This window comes from Schistocerca nitens, chromosome 2 (assembly GCF_023898315.1).
Source record: "Schistocerca nitens isolate TAMUIC-IGC-003100 chromosome 2, iqSchNite1.1, whole genome shotgun sequence".
In the NCBI taxonomy this organism is placed as follows: Eukaryota; Metazoa; Arthropoda; class Insecta; order Orthoptera; family Acrididae; genus Schistocerca; species Schistocerca nitens.
The window spans coordinates 182,657,143-182,673,880 of record NC_064615.1 but is presented as its reverse complement, the minus strand read 5'-3'; the positions used below and the strand labels follow the sequence as shown (position 1 = coordinate 182,673,880).

At 40.0% G+C, this 16,738-nt stretch overlaps 1 protein-coding gene across 2 annotated transcripts in view; it reads left to right on the top strand.

Annotated features, from left to right (window-relative positions):
- Window positions 1–15,067, top strand: part of LOC126235864 (tetratricopeptide repeat protein 39C-like) — an 84,823-nt gene extending 69,756 nt beyond the window's left edge. The window contains exons 10-11 of one of the 2 annotated variants that reach the window (XM_049944765.1): window positions 5,275–5,495; window positions 13,408–15,067. In XM_049944765.1, coding sequence (XP_049800722.1) covers window positions 5,275–5,495; window positions 13,408–13,521 — 335 coding nt within the window. In that variant the 3' untranslated portion in view covers window positions 13,522–15,067. The remainder of the gene's footprint in view (window positions 1–5,274; window positions 5,496–13,407) is intronic. The other variant, XM_049944764.1, reaches the window with a different exon arrangement.
- Window positions 15,068–16,738: the final 1,671 nt, after the last annotated feature.

Genomic DNA, 16,738 nt, shown 5'->3' with positions numbered 1-16,738 from the left:
GTGTATGTTGTGTAATTTGAAGGAGGCCTTTTGGCCAAAAGCTTACTTTCTGATAGTCTTTTTGTTGTGTCTGTCCAACACAGCATCTCTGCTATATGGTGAAAAGCAACTATCCTTTTCATAACATTGTTACAGTGCATCCTGAATTTTCCATTGTTTGATTTTGCCTGGCAGTTCATTTTTAGTTATATCGAGCAATCATATTTATAACACAGTTGTTTGGCGCTGACCTTTGGCTTTGTGTGTTCCCCCCCCCCCCCCCCCCCCCCCCCAATTAATACATGGTGATTGTTGTAAATCATGTCATTCTACCAAGTTTGCAACAATGCTTGTATTACACAGTTCAGGCAGTAAGTTGTTAGATTTTTGAAGTGCAGCCTTGCTGTTGTTTTTATAAACACTATTGCCATTGATTTCAACAAGATCTTTTTTTTTCAGTTTACTTATTTCTACAGTGAAACTTTCTACTACTGCATTTAACATGGCATTGGTAAACACAGTATCCTTTACACATATATTTTCACAGATGGTTGGAGATAGGTCTTTTTAGTGGCTGTTAGTATAAAATAAGGATGTTTTTGTGCCTCTTGGTATCAGAATTTCTCATTTGAGGCTTAGTTACTGCAGAGACTAAAGTTAGAAATTTACTTTATAGTGGTATCTCTAGAACTATACTTACCCATTGTGTTTGCTCGCATGAAGTACCAGGCATTTCTGTTCCAGATAATTGATATGTTCTCAAAATTCTTGATATTTGTAATAGATTGGCACTGTTTCTTTTAAGACACTTATTAATTTTCTTTTGATGGTAATATGTTTCATTTCTGGCTGCTCTGATATTGCACCGACAATCTCCACTGGTGACTGAGTGTGTTTCCCTAGCTCTAAGGCTGCACATAAATAAAGTGACCATTCTCAGGTAGACTGCCAGTACTTCATAGCACAACACTAGACGTTAACTTCCACATTAAGACAGTCTGAGCAACAAATGAAAGATCCCCTTGATCAGATATGAGTAACAGAATCAAATTCTAATATTACAAGAAGAAAAGTTGCTAATAGTGGAGATGCTGAGTCGCAGGTAGGCACAACAAAAAAATTCCACAGTGACATCGGTCATGATGGTCACTAGGACAAGTAGACAGACAAATGTTCTGTTTTAGTAATACCAGTCCCATTGTGGAATATCACCCCTGATTGCTGCTGGAGTTATGTCCAAGGTGGCTGCTGGAGTGACATCATAGTGCAATTTGTTGTAGAGGGGCGAACGAGACATCACAGGAATGGAGTCAAGGGATCAGAGTTAGCACAACTGGCATACTGAGCGAGAGCTCAGTGGGTCATGGCGTGGCCAGCATCAAGTGTGGAGCTGATCAATGAGCAAAGTTGCCTGCTCGAGCTCGTGTCACGATTTAATTAAGTAGCAGCTGGAGGAAAACCACAGTGGCACTCCATGAACGCACATTAGTCCCTGCACTATTATTGATGTGTGCATTGCTTGGTGAACATGACAGATTGTTTGTAATCAGTATAGTGTTCAGAGCATTTGATGGACTTGAGATATTTGTAAACAATCTCTGGAGGAGGAGAGCCTGTGGTCTAAGGACAGGCTACCACAGGGCATGGACATTGAGCAGGAAAGCTGAAGTGGTCAACAATGGATGTGTGTATTATCCCTTCCCCGTTGGGGAAAAGATAGAGAAGCCATCTTGACGGTGGATACAAGATCTTGCCTCCCCTTACCCCATGGAGGGAGACGGAAGTACCAAATTGACAGGGCTGATAGGTGTCCGCAAAGAAGGGGTGCGTTCCTCACTGCACCAACATGTGGGGAAGCTCGGCGGCTGTGACCCAGGCAAGGAATCCAGTCCCAGAGGTTGTGAAGTGGTTCCCAAAGAGGCGTGGACAATTTGAGCTTGCCTACAAGAGGACATTGGCGCTGAGTGTGCCTGAAAAGAAAACAAATGGCAGAATCATGGCTGCAGTGCTCAGGGCACAAGGTGCTGCGCCACATTCAGGAAAAGGGCTGGCTGTGGCTGCATTGTCCAGTCAAAATTGTGAAGCGGCATGCAAGTGTCGGGCTCGGTAGGGGGAGGATGGCCAGAGGTGTGATGGTGCCGGCAAGGGAAGGGAAACGTACTCAAATGGTGGCGATACACTCGAGGCAGCGGAAATGCCACACTAGTTGAAAACTGGTGTGCACTGGAGTACAAGAATTTGTGTGCATGGGGACGTGATCTACACTGCAGGAATGAAAACACAAGGAGACATGCATAGGAACATGAAATGATGGACACTGCAGGAAAATTAAAATAATGGAGGACAAAACATCAAGGGAAGTGAGGAAAACTATATAGAGACACAAGTTAACCAGAAGTAGATGTATGAAGTGTTTCACTATCCCTGTGAGGAAGGTTGCATCTTCCTGAAGCGGCTGGGAGAGCAATGTGTGGGAAGGTCATGGCGGTAACCTGGTCTGGTTGCTCTGATGCCAGATGACTATGGGCCAGTGCCACTTTTGAGAAGAGAACCCACCATGGCTGCAATAGTGTCAGCCACAGCTGGAGGAAGGCAGTGGCAGATGGGTGGCAGATGAAACTGTAAGGTGATACTGGAGCCAGCGAACCATGAGCTGACTCATAAGGGTATAACAGTGACAATTTCCATGTAGTCTACCAGTACTTTATTAACAGAACACCAGAAGTTAAGTTACACTTAAGACAGAGTCTGAATAAACACTGAAAGATCGTCCTTGATCATATATGAGTAACATAATCAAAGTCCATAGTGATGTTGGTCACTATCACAAGTAGAGTCAAAGAGTCACAGTAATAATACCAGTCCCATTGTTGAGTATTTCCCCTGGTGGCTGCTGTAGCAACATCATGCTTGCTGTGAAGTGTAGATGCGAGCCATGTATCAGAGAAATGGAGCCACTGGATGTGGCAGGACAAGGTTGGCACGAGTGAGCAGCGACCTGCATGTGCTCGACATCACCTCCAGTTGATGAGTTGTGGTGTGGCTGGCATTGAGCTCAGAACAGAGGGATGAGCAGAGCTGCATTCTGGAGGTTGAGCCATGACCTAAATATGCAAGTAGAGAAATGTCATAGTGGTCCTCGGTGACCATGTGACGGCAGATGCAATGTAGTCTCTGTGGTGGTGGTGCCACTGTTAATGCTTTTGAGTGTGACATGCATCCCTAGTGGACCCTGCTGACAGTTACCCTTTCAACAGATTTTTTGTGATCTGTACAGTGTCCACAACATATGATGTACTCAAGATACTTGTAAACAGTCTGCAGAGGAGTAGCACCTGAGAGCCAAGGTCAGGCAGCCCTAGGGCAATTGATTCATTCGTTTGAACTTGGTTTGTAATGCAGGGTGTTTCACAGTTCTTTTTACACACTTCTAAGAGGTTGTAGAGGGGACTTAGTAGATCTCAAGTTTTACGTATGAACTCATTTCTGGGAACATCATCCAACAAGGCTACAGAGTGTCAAAGTTATAGGCATCTGCAAATGTGTTTGTGTACTGGGTGATTCCGCAATGATGTGACAAACTTCCTAGGATGATGGAGATGGATAAATGCATCAATTTGAGGCAAGGCCCCCTGTACCAGAAATGAACGAGTTGAAAGTTATAAGCAAAAATCCATTCTGATTCTTCTGATAGTGGAATACGTATACTGGTACTGTTGTTGCTAAGGTTGTCGGGTAGGCAACTTTCAGAGGTGGTAATATGGACCAAAACAAGAAAAAAAGTCCAATAAACACGGGCTCTAAAATGCATACCTGAGGAACTATGAGTACTTTTTCATCTTCGCTGCTGTGAAACACATCTCCTCTATTGTGTGCTCATAGCATTTAAGGTATGCATTTTAGAGTCCATTTTATTGGACTTTTTACCTTGTTTCAGTCCATACTACCACCTCTGAAAGTTGCTCACCCTACATTCTTAGCAACAACAGTACCAGTACATTAGTACACTGTCAGAGGTATCAGAATGGTTTCTGCTTATAACTTTCGACTCATTTGTTTCCTGTACATGGACCCTTACTTCAAATTAATACATTTATCCTTCTCCATCATCCTAAAAAGTCTGTATCATCATCATGGAATCACCCAATAAATACGTACATTTACAGGTGCCACCAACTACAACTCTGATGCTGTATAGTGTCACTGGATGATGTTTCCGGAATGGGTTCCTAAGTAAAACTTGAGCTACAAAGACCCCTCTACAGCCTCTAGAGGTGTGTAACATGAATTGTGAAACACCCTGTATATCCTATCATATTCACAAGATGACAGAAAATTTCAGCTTGACAAATTTTATTGTTTAGTTCTACCAGAAAAGGTCATATATTGCTTTCTGCGTAGAAAAGTCATTATGAAAGCCAAACTGTTGTTATAAGGCTATCATCAGAAATGTGATGTACTACTCTGTTATAAGTTTTCTCCTAAAAAAAGAATTGAGGACCCAGGAAGGAGGGAGACGAGTCTCTAATTTGAGACTAATCAAAAATTTCCACTTTTACTGTTACTATTGTGTAGTATTTTGGTTGAAATACCTTCATGACAAAAAGAGACAATGTTTTTTAATGACCTAATGGTTTTTACAATCTTAACAAGTTGATTTGTCATGATTGATGTTGGCAGATGGAGTATACAGTGTATTACAATGGAATTAGGAGCCAATTATTTGAATCCAACATCTGTCTCACTGCTATCATCATGGGGTTAAACATTTTCCCATTCTCAGTTTAATCATATCAAGCATATGCCAGATTGTCTCTACAATGATCTGGTCTTGAAATCTTGCATTTTTTGGCTTATTGCCTTGTTTTTGAATTTTTATGATATGGTAGACTACGCAGATTTGCAGTGTGCCTGTATTGATCTTCAGTAGCCCTGTTCATTAAATAAAGCTCCATCTTGCCATCACAAAATTCTTTGACCCTACATGCTTCCTTTTTTTCTTCCACTCTAATTATTCATGACCTTTTGTAAAAGAAAACTGGATTCATTTGTTGTAAGAGTACTTTTATTAAAGAATTAAATTTCTCACTATGTGTCCTACATAACTTCTTCCTGTTATTTGTATGTATGTGTCCATTTGAATTTTGTGTGTGTGCGTGTGTGTGTGTGTGTGTGTGTGTGTGTGTGTGTGTGTGTGTGTGTGTGTAATATTAATCCCATTAATATTGAGGTATTCTCATTCTGTTAAAATTATGGTATAATTTTTTTCTCAGTTAAGATTTGTTGTTTTCCCAGACTGCCAGTCAACTACAGGCCTGGAACCAATGACTGGTTTACGGCATCTGGTGATGGGTGCAGCACAGTGTTGTTTGGGACACACTGAGGAGGCTATAGCCAACTTCCGAACTTGCTTGGCCAGACGTAAGAATGTTGATGTTGACAATCTGGTGGGAGATCATCACATTTCTGCCTTTGCTCTCTATGAGCTGGGAGTGCTGCTGTGCAGGAATCCTGAGGTAGGTGTCTTATTATCCCTTAACTCTATGATATTGTTTTCTGGATCAGAGACTGTTTGAGAATTTGTGAAGACTGTGACTCAGACTGCCATTGAACCTTTCTGATTTAGGAAATCCATTGTTTTTTTGTATCACTTAAAATAAACATTAAGATGATGGTTATCAATGGATGGTTATAAATAAATATATAAATACCTAAGACACTGACAGAGTTCCTTTTCCTTTGTGCAAGTGATTTACTCATTAATGACTTCGATGTTGATAGGATGCTGGGACTATTTTCCGTCCTTCTTCGTTGAGGTAACATGCTGTTCGTAAAACAATGGAATAGATGTAGTTGGCCAGAAGCAACATTTTTAACTTACTTTAAGTTGTTGCTTTGCAACCAACCAGTTAAGCTTAAAGCTCAAAAAATTTGGTAACTGCACTATTTACACCTTTTTGAACAAAAATCAGCTTTAATGAAGGTAATTTCTTACGCTAATGTTGTAATAATAGACATCTTTATTCCCTCAGCTTTTAATACGTTATGTACACTGAAGAGCCAAAGACACTGGTACACCTGCATAATATTGTGTAGGGCACCCACGAGCATGCAGAAATGCTGCAACACGACATGGCATGGACTATGCAGCTGAAATCAAACAGGATGCTTACAAACATGTCACTTGTCAGAGTTGTATCTAGACATATCAGGGGTCCCATATGCACATGCCCCACACCATTACAGAGACTCCACCAACTTCAACAGTCCCCTGCTGACATGCAGGGTTCCAGGGTCCATGGATTCATGATGTTGTCTCAATAGCTGTATACATCCATCTGCACGACACAATTTGAAACAAAACTCATCCAACCAGGCAACATGTTTCCAGTCATCAACAGTCCCAATTGTGATGAAGCAAGCTGGGATAATTTTAATTCCCCTCTTGTTTTGCCATCTGCCTCCTTAAATTTGTTTTGTTACTTTTAACTATTTACCATTAACATACGTGAATATAATCTGAATTTTCATAAAATGAAAATATTGGTCCTCAGTTTTAAAGAATATAATGCCAGATCTAATTTTGTGCTTAGTTTTATGTATGTAATTGATGTTCTAATTTACTTTGACTAGTCCTAGTTAATATCGTTTGTTATAGGGTGAAATCAGTGATTGTTTCATAACTTGAATTTTATTGTTGACATATAACAAAGTATAAATTCTGTAATAATTGTAAACATTTAGAAGACGAAGTACTAGTAATCTTTAAGTATCTATTTAGCTCCATTCAAAAACATGTTAGCAAAACCAGTCCTTCATTAATTCCACAGTAATTAACAGTTCTCTCAAAAGTATTGTGTACATAATTATATATGTTAATTTCATGATTTAAACAAATAATTCACCCTAACTCTTGCAGTAGACTGTTAAAAAGACAAAATTTTTCAATGTATTTAGTTAATTTAGTGAGTTAAGTTTTAAATGTAATTTCTGTAAATTTCACTTGAAACAATGTATAGTTTCAGCACCTATCATTGTGATGATATATAAGGGCCTGATTTTTGGTCATGAGACAGTCAGTCCAAGGCAGAGTTTCAGACGAGTAACCTGTGCTGGTTAGAACAAAAACAATGCCTCAAATTAACTGTGGAATAAGTGTTAAACAATTAGGCCATGTGTAAAAACAGTGACAGTGTCTGCTCCATATGTACCTGTTTATTATTCAAGAACTGTGAATTTTTTGGTTAGGTTTTACTGTTGTTAGATGTTCAACAAGAAACTATTGTAGCAATATGTGGAGTTTTGCCTGCAAATTATTAATGGGGCTTATGGAAGGTTTAAACAATAGTGCACTGGCCATACACATATAACTGTGTATTATTAGAGGGTTGTGAACAGTGAAATTAAAGTATTGTAAAATGTAACTGTGCCTCTGTTGGCTAAATCATTTAAAGTAGTCAGTGTCAGAATTCACAACCAATTTTTTCAGCCAGTGTAGCAACACAGTAAGTTGACACCGAGAACAATCATCAACAAATGAAGAATTAAAAGCAGGTGGAACTGATACACATGTCGGTGTTGACGGGCCCAGGTGAGGCGTAAAGCTTTGTGTCGTGCTGTCATCAAGGGTACACCAGTGGGCCTTTGGCTCCAAAAGCCCATATAAATGACGTTTCATTGAATGGTTTGCATGTTGAGACTTGTTCATGGCCCAGCATTGAAATCTGCAGCAATTTGCGGAAGGGTTGCACTTCTGTCATGTTGAATGATTCTTTTCAGTCGTCATTGGTCCCATCCTTGCAGGACATTTCTCCGGCCGCAGCAATGTCAGAGATTTGATGTTTTACCAGACCTGATATTCACAGTACACTCATGAAACAGTCATAGGGGAAAATCCCCATTTCATCGCACCTTGGAGATGTTGTGCCCCATCACTCGTTGACCACAACACCACTTTCAAACTCACTTAAATCTTGATACCCCCCAGGGGTTTCATGGTTCTCTCATGAGTTCGTACATGGCCCCAAACTGTTGCAGCCAAAGCTTCCTTCCCTGGCTGCATTTCCTTCACGCTGCCCTCCCTCCCTCTCTCTCCCCTTGCTCCTTCTCTGTTGCCCCCTCTTTCCCCTCTCTCGGCATTCTGATTTATGTCGACCTGGCTACCCACCAGTTTTCCTGTATTGGTTGCAGTTTTGTTCCTTTTTCCTGTTCTGTCCTGTCATCCTTTTTTGGCATTTAGGTCTCTGCTTGAGGTTTGACCTCCAAATCAAAATTTCCTATTTTTAGTGGGAGCCATTTGGGGAAAAACTCCCTCTCTAGCATCTACGGTGTGGATTCCTCTCCCCCTTCCTTCTCTTACATCTCCCCCACTGTAGCCCCCTTCCACCCTGCTAGGTCACCAGTCGGTGTGGTGGGGTTGTTATGTACTCATTTGGCTGATCCCCCTGCCAACTCGGGGATCACACTACTGATACCTAAGCTGTTCCCTACCCATGAATGCCAAGGAGTGGATGCTTATCTTCTTGGAACATTAGAATGCCCAGCAATGTCTGCTGTGCCAGGCTGCCCTTGCTGTGGCTGGATGACGCCCACGGGGAGAGCCCCGGTTAGAGTGGGTGGTATCAGGATGGATGCTTGGCGCATGAAACGTATCAGGCTGCAAAAATCCGGCTGTTCTCACACAGCTGTATCTTCGAATGGTGAAGAATCATTGTATGCTGCTTCATATGACCGTGCAACCTTCCCTTCCCTGGTTACACCATGGGAGGAGGGCCAGGCTCGCCATCTTGGGATGAAACACTTTCCCCGTTGCCTCATCTGTACTAGGACAGATGGCGACACATCCACTGCCACAAAGCCATTGTTTTTTGTGGAGAATGTCAGGGTCAAGTTTGGTGAAATGGAGTCTCTTAGTAAGATGCGGTTGGGCTCCATGTTGATCAAAGCTTCTTCTGCCACCCAATCCACAGCTCTTCGTACCTGTGATCGTCTAATACACCTCACCAATCTCTGAGTGTGGTTGAGGGAGTAGTTTTTCATAGGTACTTCATCCTGCAAATAGATGAGGAACTCAGGACTAATCAGGAGTGGTGTCGTGTTCATTTTGTTTGACGTGTGCAGAAGTGTCGCAAAGACAACCGTGCCGATACTGGCGCCTTCATTCTGGCTTTCGAGGGGGTACCCACCCAGAGAAGGTCAAGGTTATGTGCTACAGATGTGACATGAAGCTGTACGTCGACTCACCTATGCGGTGCTTGTGTTTTGAACATATGTCTTCCCACTGTATGGCAGACCCTCTTGTGTGGTAACTGTGGCCACCATTCCATGAGGGAGGCCCCTGTGCTCCACCACCTGTGACCGCCACTCCTCTTGTTCGCCAGATTGCCAGGCTTACAAGAGAGAAAAGAAGATCCAAGAATACAAGTCCTGGATCACCTGTCTTTTGCTGAGGCTCGCCAAAAGTATGAGAGACTCAATCTTCAACTTTTGCCTCTGTTACTTCGTTTCCTCCTCCCACCTCTTCCTTGCCCCAACACTGTCCCTTTCTCCCCTCCCTCCAGTTCCCACTACCTCCAATCCGGGAGCCAGTCCCACTCCCCATTCAAAGAAGTGCCCCCTTCTTTGCCAGTGATGGGCTCCCTCCCGAGACCCCTCTCCTGAGCGTCTCTCAGGCTGGAAGACTCCTGCCACCACTTGGCCACAAGAAGCACCATCTGTGTGCTTCGAGGTTGCCTGCTCTCCTTCAGTTCCAGATCTTGCAGAAGCCTGTACTCTCCCTGTGCCCTGCTCTCCTCACATTGCACTGTCTACCTTACCACCCACTGTGGGAATGTGTCACTTCAATGGGTAGGGACATCCTAATTGACCAACATATTATGGACTTTGATTTGTGTCTTCTCACTGGTGGTTCCCCTACCCACTTCAGTGCCGCTCAAGGTCCCTTCTCTGTTATCGATCTCACAATCATCTCCACTGCCCTCATGGTTTCCCTACATTGGTCATCCCATGATGACCTTTGTGACAGTGACCACGTCCCGGTGATTCTGTCATTCCCCTGCTGCCGTCAGGCAGACAGGCCCCCACGTTGGGCATTCTGCAGGGCCAGTTGTCCTTTATATACCTCTACTGTACACTTCAACACACCCCTCTCAAATTCCATTGATGTAGTAGTGCAAGGTCAGATTCAAATTATGTTGGGTACTCAAATCTCAGCGCCTTTTGTCCGTGTATCAGTGTGGCTTCCGGGCAGGACGATCTCCAACTGACCGTTTACTCAGATTCAAAACGGTCCTCACACAGGCTTTTACTCACCACCGGCACCTTGTCGCAGTCTTCTTTGACCTTCATAAGGCATACGACATGGCGTGGTGCCATCACATTTTAACTACCTTCCATGACTGGGGCTTCCATGGTCCCCTTCAGATTTTTATCCACAAGTTTTAATCTCACTGGCTCTTCCGGGTTCGAGTTGTCACTTCACTCAGCAACCCTCAGATTCGGGAGAATGGTATCCCACAGGATTCTGTGCTAAAGTGTCACACTCTTCCTTGTTACCTCTGTTGGGCCTCTGATCACCATGGCATTGTACATCGACGATTTTTACATCTGTTGCAGCTGTGCTCCACGGTGCCCTCACACGGACCTCTGCATGGGCCCTCCCCCTTGACTTCCAGTTTTCTCCCTCCAAAACACAGGTTATGCATTTTTGTCATCGACCTACAATACTCTCCAATCCAAAACTTAATTTAAGCAACCACCTCAATGTTGTAGCACAGTCACTTTTCTTGGGCCTTATTTTTGATAAGTTGACGTTGCTGCCCCACGTTTGTTACCTTATGACTACATGTATGCAGAAGCTTAATGCTCTCCATCTCCTGGCCACACACCTTGGGGTGCAGACCGTTCCACTCTTCTCCATCTTTACTGTGCTCTGGTCTTACTTTTTAAAATATTTAGCTTCACATTCACTATGTTGCACCCTTTTATTTTGCTGTGAAAATGTTCACGGCTGTGTACTGAGGAGTCTGAGCATACAACTTGAAGCAATGTGAGGTGAACATCAAGTTTTCTTTATTTCATGTGTGTTCAAAATGATTTTCTTTGAATAGATCAGCTTCATTGTATACGAAATCACCTGAGAAGTATATAAAGAGATGGCAGAATGTTTTTAGGTCTTTAAATAACAGTTGACATGATGCCCTTGGCTGTGCAGTTCACATTACGAATAATTCTTTCCTGCAGCTTCAAGATTTGTATAACATTTCCTGAGTTTTGCCAAAACGTTATGACATATCTAATAATGGATTCAAAATAGCTATGGTATGCTAGTTTCCTGGTGTCTACATGAGTAGCATTGACTGAAATTTCCATGGTAAATGTTTAATTTATTTGCTAGATATTGTATATTTCTATCAAGTTTATTCCTATGAATTTGATGGAGTTAAGTTCTTCCATTTTTTATTATTATGAATAATACAGATTTGTTCAGTCTTTTACTGTTTGGTTTTAAAACTCATCACATGTGTTTTTGAAATGTTTAACATTACTACATTTAGACTAAACCATGTTTCCAAGTTACTGAATATATTCATGGCACTGTGTGGTATATTGTCAGCATTTTCATTCTCAATTTGGCAGATGCGAACAAGGTTAGATGAGTATTTATATTGAGAGGCAAGACATTTATATAGAACAGGAATAAAATTGACCAAAAGATTGACACTTTAAACACCTTGTGATATAGTTCTCACCAATGAGAAGTAATCTGCTCCGTTTTATGTGATTATTACACTTTGTTTCTCTCCATGAAATATGATTAAAACCATTTCAAAGCAATATTCCTTATTGTACACCTGTTGAGACTGAAAAGCAGCAGAGCATGATTTACAGAGTCGAATGCTTTTGTGAGATCGTGGAATATTCCAGCGACTTTAATTTTCCTATCTAAACATTAATTAACTTTTTCAGTAAACTTATTTAGGGCGTCTACTGTGCTTTTACCTTTTTGGAAGCCATATTGGCTACTTGAAATGATACCGTACTGTGTAATGAAACTTTATCCCTGTAAAGCAGCGCAATTTTTTCAAATATTTTTGATGTGATTAGGAGTAGAGAAATTGGGCAGTAATTTTCTATATCTTCTTTTGAAACTTTTTTAAACCATGGTTTATGTCTGCGTACTTTAAAAGATTAGGGAAGTAATATTCATCAAACAATTTGTTTATTATGAGAGAGAGAGGATGAGCCATTATGCTATAAACTTTTTAAATTGATTTGGTGGGTATTCCATCCCAACCTCCAGACGCCTTTGTTTTTAAGGGACAGTATGAGATTTTCAACAACTCTTGTTGAGACTGTGTTGAATTTTTTAAGATATTCACTGATATTACTTTTCAACCCAAAACTGTTTTCTTTCTGCTCGTAATTGGCTACATCTAAATGAGATCTTGCTATGTTTACGAAGTACTCAAGATATTTGAGCTGCGGCTCTTGGTCTTGCAGTAGCGTTCTCGCACACGGGGTCCCGGGTTCGGTCCCTGGCGGGGTCAGGGATTTTCTCTGCCTCGAGATGACTGGTTGTTGCGTGTCTTTCAACATCATTTCATCCTTATTCACTCGCAAGTCACCGTACTGGTGTTAAAGAACTTGTGGAGCGGCGGCCAAACAGCCCCGCGTGGGGTCTCCCGGCCACCAATGCCATACGCTCATTAATTAATGGATTTATTCTCTTTATCCTGACACATTCCACATCATTACGAAGTGTCGTCTTCATGATCTATGGAACAAGTACTAATCTAATCTAATCTAATCTAATCTAAACCTAACACATCTAATATTTTAAACACTTGCCTAGAAGAAAACTATAGTGAAAACCACAAATTGTTCTTATTCCGCAGTTTTGTACAGTGGAAACTTACTTTCTTGAAGATGAGATATTTCTTAATATAATTCCATATAATTCAACAAATTTGAATGATATTTATAGTGTTTAACCATAGCAGGCTGTTTAGTTGTTTTTACTAACACATCAACATCTCTCTCTCTTTTTACAATATAATCTTCCCCACTTGCGGCCCATGGCTTTTTAGTGTTCTTCCTAATTACTTTACCAGTAAAAGTTATTTTCAAATCATAACTTGAACTAGTAATGAAGTACATTAAATTGGACATGAGTATCTGATGTTTTTATGAATTTCAGCTCAGTCCATCTCTTTTTAAATTGTTGTAAAACCATGTAAGTGCTGTAATAACAGCTGTTACATGCCAATAGTGTGGTAGCTGTATGTCGAAACATCACTTTGTTGTTTTGACTTTGTGCAATGTTTTTATGTACGACATGGATTTATTGAAGAATGAATGTTTAACTGTGTTCTGTTTTTTCTTAGAAGAATGTTTAAAAATATCTAGTGTTTTCTTGTTTTGTTTCAGTCATTAGAGGAAGGCAAACTGTTGTTACATCGAGCACAGACACAGTACAAGGCGTATGATTTTGAGAACAGACTGAATGTTCGGATTCATGCAGCTCTCAGAAGCCTCGAATAATAAAGTTTTGATTGTATTCTAAAGAATGAATACGAGCACTGAATCTGTCCAAGTATTAGTCATTGTAATTTACCATACTGATTCACTCTCATTGTGCTTCCGGTTTTTATTTTGTGTTTATTTCCACTAAATTGTGCACATGGGAACTAAATCACACTTACGCATTACCAATCTTAAAGGAAACCTGTGTACTCAGTAGTTTCATGTTATCAATATGTCATGAATTTTAGTAATCTTAAATTTCAGTGTGAATGGTAAACTGTCTCATGTTAAACTGAGCTCCGTGTTTGTATTTAGTAAAACTTTACATGAAAATGTGTCGGTCACCTTTACATAAACAGTCTCATGACTATTGACAAATGAACTACATATGTTGTGGGTGCATGATATCAAAGCTGCTACTGTTTATATATTATGGGCCTAAATGTGATTTTACATCAGAAAATTTTGACATATTTTCCTTTGGAGGTATTTATATTATCCAACTTTGTAATTCTTTTGCATTGTATTGTCAAATATTCACATTTCATGCCAACTATAACTTACTACAATGTTGACATGTAATTAAAAATTGTGCAGAATTCCAGACTTTGTGACATTTTAACTCAAGGAAGACTTGTTTTATTTATTTTTTACATAACTGTACTCTGTACTGTTGAATGCATTGTCACTTGATATGTGTTGTTTATAATATTTATCAGACAGTTTTACAGTGTTCTACGTAATTTGGTTCCTGTTGTTGAAATTAAATGTTACATCAACTATTTATATCTTTTCAACAGTATTAGTTTTTTATTTATTTATATTAGTAAGATGATTGATAATCTCTATATTACATGTGACTTGTTATCCTCATTTACTATTTATAATACTGGTTATACAGTAACATTTCTCTGTGCAACTGCAGAAGCAGAGTATATATACTACTTTATTCTGAAACATTTTCAGCAGCAAAGTACATAGCGCAAGCTCCACATGTCTTCTGTTTTCCATCACTACATACAATTATTAGTACAGTACATGAAATGCATTTGCACTTTTCCACCATTAAAATAGTTCCAGCAACAGTAATGGGCACATGTAGTGCATAAGCAACACACTTTGCCACTGAAAATGTCCCTTAATAAAATGAGGTACATGCTTGTACAAGAATATAAATTGTTGTTCCTTGTTCAGTACCATGTAGACATACCCGCATATTACCGGTGTGTTGTCAATAATATTAACATCACAAATCTGTTACTGTTTACAACTGTGGTTGTTGTTATATACAATTGTGATATGGTCTTTATCAAAACCATTGTTATTTAACATCTTTTTCTACAATTGACGTGTTTTTTGTATGATAAAAAATGTAGGCATCCATTTTTTTGCACATTTTATGTAATAGTCTAATCTCTAGTCATATCACGGTTTCTGAGAAGTAGTACGTGTCATTCCTGTCATATATTTGTGTGTGTTATTTATTATTTTTGCTATCCTAATTTTTATGATTTTACTTTATGAAACAAAAAAAGTGAAATGACATTTCCTTAACTTGATGTTCCCATTCATAACAGTCAATAAAAATTTGTCTGAATGTAGAAATTGAGATAACAGTGTTCATTTATTAAGAAAGTATAATCATATTAAGAATTTATACAAATCATAAAAATAAGTTTTTGACTTCTCCACTGCAGTTGCTCTTGGACTGGACTCTGGAAACTTTTGATACTTTCTGCTAAATAATAGAAAGTACTACTTCTAATAATATCGATATTGCATCTTCCATTACAGTTTGTGGATGTGAAAAAAAAACCTGCCAATACAGTTAAAGTGTGTGTACTCAACATGGTATTGTACGAACTCTGTACAACAGTAACAACTGACAGCTGAGGCTGATTTGTCAGATAATTTGACAGATAATGAGTCTTTCTTGTCTTTGTGTCATCTCCATTGCCATGGCATGCTTTTGATCTAATGTCACACTGTGTCTCTCCAAGCCAAGACACCGCAGTATGGCCAAGATAGTAATTACCACAACGTGTAGTGAAGTGCCACTGTTGTCCCATCATAAAGATGTACTAGTTTACATGCCCAAATAATAACAAAACTTCTAAAGAATTTGCCGTTCCAAACTAATAAAATACTTTAACTGCTGAGATTATCATTCTTCAGTTAGGTGGACATTGGTCAATATGCCAATTTACCAAAGTAATATATTACACCACAATACAAATGCATCAAGAACAGCTTTAAAATAATTTCATTAACCTTTTTCTCCCTATAGATTTTGGGAAGCCACTGAGCATTGTCAAAATACAGGGTGTTCCACATACAGTTGCACATACTACACCTGGCACTGCAAATGAACCAATAATAAGGAGGCAGGCACTGATCAGCACATATGCCTTAGCCCACTCCTCAGACATTGATGGCTGAGTTTTGAATATGACTGAACTAGATGAGTTACAAGTAACCTTGGAAAGAAGCCTAAACTGTTGTGCCACTTAGCATTTCGGGCTGATGTCAGTTGCATCTGCTCATAGAATTGTCAAAAAACTCAAACAGAAATCATAGAAAGTAACAGTACTGCATCAGCTTACCAATTCAGATACTGTTGCTTAATATTAGTGCTTTAGCTTGCTACTGAACTGCTCTTTTTTCTGATGCATTGTTTCATTTATTGGCCTACATAAACCTGCAGTACAATCGATGCTGGAGTTCAGAAAATTCATATCATTGTGTGAAAATAGAAGAATAGTGCAAACACAAATGATTCCTTTTTCGACCAAACTAGTTCTTCTGATATCCCTTATTATCTTACTCTGTGTAGGTAGAAATGCAGTTTATGATTAGTTGCCCCGGTGGTAATGAGGAGACTGTCAGAACACAGGCAGTTCTGGTGGTTATCACAAGGGGAATTAATAACCACACAAGTCCGGAGCATAACCGATTCATCTAACCATATATCAGAATTCAGAGAAAACTCCAAATCGCAAAAAACATTAACCAGGCAAGATCAAAATACTCTGTTATCCAATGGCATGTACATAAGGCTTCAGTGGCTTGCAAGAGACTGGCTGCAATTGCCAGGCTGTGGTATAACGGTAAACAGTTGTCAGAGTGCATCAGCACCTCATGTGCTTACCGCAGTGGCTGCAGCTGCATGCATTGTGGCTTTCGCCTGGAGCCCAAGTATCCCTGACATTGTCTCTCTATTAATACTTGGGCTAGG